Genomic DNA, 4,761 nt, shown 5'->3' with positions numbered 1-4,761 from the left:
CCCCCCCCCCCGCCGGGGGGCCGTGCCCCTGCCCCTGCTTCCACTCGCGGTGCAGTGTCTCCCCTTCCTCTTCCTCCTCCTCCTCCTCCTCCTCGTCCCCCAGGGTGCGGGGCCGGGAGGCCTGGCTGGCCCGCCCCAGGGAGGAGCCGCTCAGGTGGCTGGTGGCGTCGTCCTCCTCCTCCACCGTCAGGGCGTGCACCGCGCCCTCGGCCGCAGCCTCGTCCTCCTCGTCCTCCCCGTCGTCGTCCTCGTCCCGCTCCTCCATCAGCTTCTCGTTGAGCTCCCGCAGCTGCTTGAGGAAGCCGTCGTTGGGGTAGATGGCCCGCTTCTTGCGCAGGGTCATCAGGGCGTCCAGGATGGCCATGTTGTGGAAGATCATCAGGTAGGCCGCCACCAGCACGGCCGAGCGGCTCACGCCCATCTCGCTGCTCACCAGCACCTTCCCTGCAGAGACAGCGACAGGCTGACAGCTGCGGCTTCCTCGCCGCCGCGCGCTTGCTGTATGCTTTGGTTCTCAGTGGGCCCCTGCGGAGAGAGCGAGCGAGAGCGAGAGAGCGAGAGAGCGAGAGAGCGAGCGCGAGCAGGAAAGCACCCACCCCTGTGGAGGAGGGTCACAGCACAATCCTTCCTCCTCCTCTCTCCCTCTGTCAGGATTTTGGGCACCCAGCACATGCCACCTGTGGGCCATGTGGGATCTGGCCACCACCACTGGCTGACCCTGTGTGTGTGTGTGTGTTTCTTTACTATTTTTTTTTTTTTTTTGCTAGAGGGCATGTGTGCTTGCTAGAGACACAGAGACAGAGAGACAGAAAGCAGAGTATCACCCCCACCCACCCCACCCCCCCAGGGAAGATGACCAGGCCACAATCTCTTCTCCTCCATGCTCCTCTTGTGATTTTGGGTATGCACGCACGTGCACCTGGCGTGAGTTTTAAGCTGCCAGGTCCAGGACTCGAACCACAGTTGACTACGTGGGACATAACCATTACACCAGCTGCTGGCCCCCCGTGTGCATTTTCAGTGTTGTGTGATGTGCTAAACCTCTCGTGCGACTTCTTCCATGCTCAAGGGATGGGTATCCCCGTATTGCCCGTATCAGGCAGAGGAGTCCTCACTGTGCCCCCTTTGAAACACTGGGGGCATTTCTACATTCTCCGCACCCAACTGAGCGTCAGAGGGAGAAGAAATAAAACAACGGGAGAGGTCAGCGGAAAGAATGAAAGGCATGAGAGGCTAAGGCGAGTGAATCACAGTGAGGTAGACTCTTGGAACTGGGTCTAAATTGAGAATGCTCTTTTCTGACATCCTTGGTGTGGATCACCCTGTCACCTCTCCTGGACGCTGCAGAGACAGGGTGCTCATGAGCTTACCTGGACTCATGTCTCACTCCATATTGGGTCATTCCAATTAAAAAAAAATAGTGCATAAAGTTCTGTTATGGGCAGCCAGTGCTTCTTCTCTGACATTCTGGAGACAATAATGAATACATCTGAAGGAACTGACATCCTTGGTGTGGATCACCCTGTCACCTCTCCTGGACGCTGCAGAGACAGGGTGCTCATGAGCTTACCTGGACTCATGTCTCACTCCATATTGGGTCATTCCAATTAAAAAAAAATAGTGCATAAAGTTCTGTTATGGGCAGCCAGTGCTTCTTCTCTGACATTCTGGAGACAATAATGAATACATCTGAAGGAACTAAGTGGCCTGCTTTCTCATTTCTCTTTCTCTCTCTTTCTGTCTCTCTCTGGTGAGCACAAGTGTCCTACAGGAAATTAAAAATAATAATAATAAATAAATTTAAATAAATAATTCTTTAGAAAAAATCTGGTGTTCGATATAGTGTCAACAGAAACTCCATCAATAGAATAGAGCAAGTTTTTTAGAAGTGCAATGTATTTGTACTTTTTAACCTTTTGTTTATATTTCCTGGTCTTTTTGGAATCTCTCTGTTTTGAGTTGCCCATCACATGCCTACACTCTAACATTTGTAAACACAAAGGTAACTCCACGTTTTTCTATGATCTTTCCTGTTCCTAGAGCTGGCAGAAGCTTTTGCAAGTCTTGGCTCTACCAGGCAATACGGCTACCCACTGGGCCTCCCTTTCTGCTTTGCCTCCTTCCTAACCGTGACTTGCACGCCTTCTATGCCTTTGTTCTAATGGCTGTTAAAAATGCGGCCTGGGAGGGCCAGCAGGTGGCATGGTGGTTCAGGCGCTGGACTTCCACAGGGCCAACCATGGTTCAAGTCTCAGGCTTGGTAGCGTGCTTTCTCATGGTCCCTCTCTCTCTTTCTGGTGAGCACACATGCTCTATAGCACAAATAAACAAACAAATAAAATAATAATAAAAAATGCAGCCTGGGATCCCTCGGGCCTTCGGGCTGTCAGCATCCCTGTTGCCGACAGTCTTGGAAGCAGTCGCTGAGTTGGTGAGGAGTCCTACTGACAGGATGAGGTCCGGGGGGGGAGGCACCCTTGCATTTAAACCAGTTAAAGCCACGTCTTTGTCACATGGGAGGTCAGCACAAGGGGACTTGAGCAGATCTGGTACCCAGAAGCGCTGAAGGACATTATTGCCAAGAGCCAGCGGCCACTAGAGGGAGGTAAACAAGCAGGCTCAAACCGCTAAAGGTGTGTGTGCGCCCAGTCCCTCCGCCTGCCCTCCGCCCCAGCTCGGGCCTCTCCCAGGACACTCCCTAACCACCTTCAGTTCAGTCTCACTCCTCCTTTGCTGGGCTCCCAGGCCAGCTCCCTGTAGGTGCTCAGGACCGACCAGCCAGTCTTCCCCACAGTGGCACTGAACACCACTTAGGCTCCATCTAGATTTGGGGTGTCAGCTTTTCCATGCTGTGTTCCTTGCACCCAGAGGTTTTCCTCTGAGGATCCTCAGGGGCAGCCGGAGGGACAAGGCAGAGTGTGGGCGGGGCAGACTCCGGGGCCTCCACCCTTGTCACCCCGAGCGGGGTTCTCTTCTCTGCTTGGCATGGAACCCAGGCTGAGGGCATGCAGGTTTTGTCCGGATATATCTGGTTATGATGGAATGTTCCAGCACTGACGTGGTTTGAGGAAGGTGTTCTCTTCCTAATTCGTGCAGTCTCCATTTCAGTGAGCAGCAGGGCAGATTGTGGGGGTGGGAGTGTCTGTCTAGATGTGGTCCCTGTCCTAAAAACCTGATGAGTGGGGCCAGCAGGTGGCATGGTGGTTAAGGGCACTGGACTCCCACGTGGCCGACCATGGTTCTAGTCCTGGACCTGGTGGCTTGCTTTCTCACTTTCCATCTCTCTCTCTCTGTCCCTTTCTGGTCAAATTAAAAATAAATGAATAAATAAATAAAAAGTTAAGTAAAATAATTCTTAAAAAAATAATAAATAACAATAAGATAAAATAATCCCTAACCATAAAAGCAAAAGAAAACGTCTAAAAACCTGGTGAGTATAGCCAGTGGAGAGAACACAGGGCTTGAGTGAGGTGGGGTTCAAGCTCTGCACAGCCCCTCATGGGCCTCAGTTTCCCAGTCCGTAACGTGTAGTAACGGCACCCCCACAGGGTCGCTGGGTTGTTATATAAAGCGCCAGGCCCTGGTGTTCTGCTTTGCCCTCCTCCTGGCTAGGAGCCCACTCCCATGCACCCCAGAGTAGAAGGGTCCCCAGAAACGAGGGCTCAGGCTGGCGATGACCTCTCCAGCCACAGCACGGCCCTCTCTGCCTAGTAGGGATGGTGAGGCCGAGGGGCACCGGGTGCCTGCTCCTTCTCACCCGCAGGCCCTGGCCACTTCCTCTGCACACACGTGGGTACTGGGGCGAAGGCGCCCTGCATAAACCGGCCACGGGAAACCTCGCTGAGCCCGGGCAGCCCAGCTCCGACCTGCGCCATCTTCCCTCCTCTGCCTCCCAGCTGACCGGCCTCCTGGGGGAATGGTCCTGCCCTCTGTGCTCTCACCCACCTGGGTTGCCGTGGGGAGCCCTGGGCCTCGTGGCCCGTCCACTTGAGTTATCTGTCAGGCTAGCCCCTGCTCCACCCACAGCTGAGAAACTGATCAAAAGTCCTGCCCTTGAAGCTGGCAGGTGGCGTGATGGATGGAGGTACTGGATTCCCACATGGACGACCATGGTTCAAGTCCCGGACCTGGTGGCTTGCTTTCTCTCTTTCTCTTTCTCTTTCTGTCTCTCTGTCTGGTCAAATTAAGAAATAATAATAACAAATGGAATTAAATAAATAAATACTTATTTTTTTAAAAAGTCCTGAAACCTAAAAAGGGGTTTTCTAAACATTGAGAAGGAAACACACACACGCACACACACACACACACACACACACACACACACACTCACGTTGGTGTTGCGATGGCCTTCCCCGGAGCCATGAGCAGTATTAGTTACTGCAGCGACGGCTGTAACTTTGTAAGCATTTATTACGGCCTGGCATCGTGCCTCTTACTCTTTTATATGCACTTACACGGTTTTGTTTCTCACAGCTTCAGGATTAGATATTCCTGTCTGTGTTGTATACATGTGGAAGTGGAGGTTCCCAGAACTGCAGAAAATGGCCCGAGGCCAGGTGATAGGCGTGTGGCAAACCCTGGGCTTGAACCAAGGTTGGGGATGCCAGTGCCTGCACTTTTGCTGCTCTGGCTGGGGCCCACTGTGGCCTGAGCCTCCTCTCCTGGAGACCTGCCCGGGAGCTCTGACTAGCCTCACCCTGCTCTCCTCCCTCCCCACTCATCTACCCTCGGCAGAGCAGGGGGTGGGCTTCCTAAAAG

General features: G+C 53.4%; 1 protein-coding gene across 1 annotated transcript in view; it reads right to left on the bottom strand.

Annotated features, from left to right (window-relative positions):
- The window catches only part of STYXL2 (serine/threonine/tyrosine interacting like 2), a 34,765-nt gene that overhangs the window by 5,993 nt on the left and 24,011 nt on the right, over positions 1 to 4,761 (bottom strand). The window contains 2 exon segments of the mRNA XM_027771249.1: positions 1 to 25; positions 27 to 444. The exon segment at positions 1 to 25 is cut by the window's left edge and continues 252 nt beyond it. Coding sequence (XP_027627050.1) covers positions 1 to 25; positions 27 to 444 — 443 coding nt within the window.

This window comes from Tupaia chinensis, unplaced genomic scaffold (assembly GCF_000334495.1).
Source record: "Tupaia chinensis unplaced genomic scaffold, TupChi_1.0 Scaffold000198_1, whole genome shotgun sequence".
NCBI lineage: Eukaryota > Metazoa > Chordata > Mammalia > Scandentia > Tupaiidae > Tupaia > Tupaia belangeri.
This window is presented reverse-complemented; position numbering and strand designations above follow the sequence as displayed.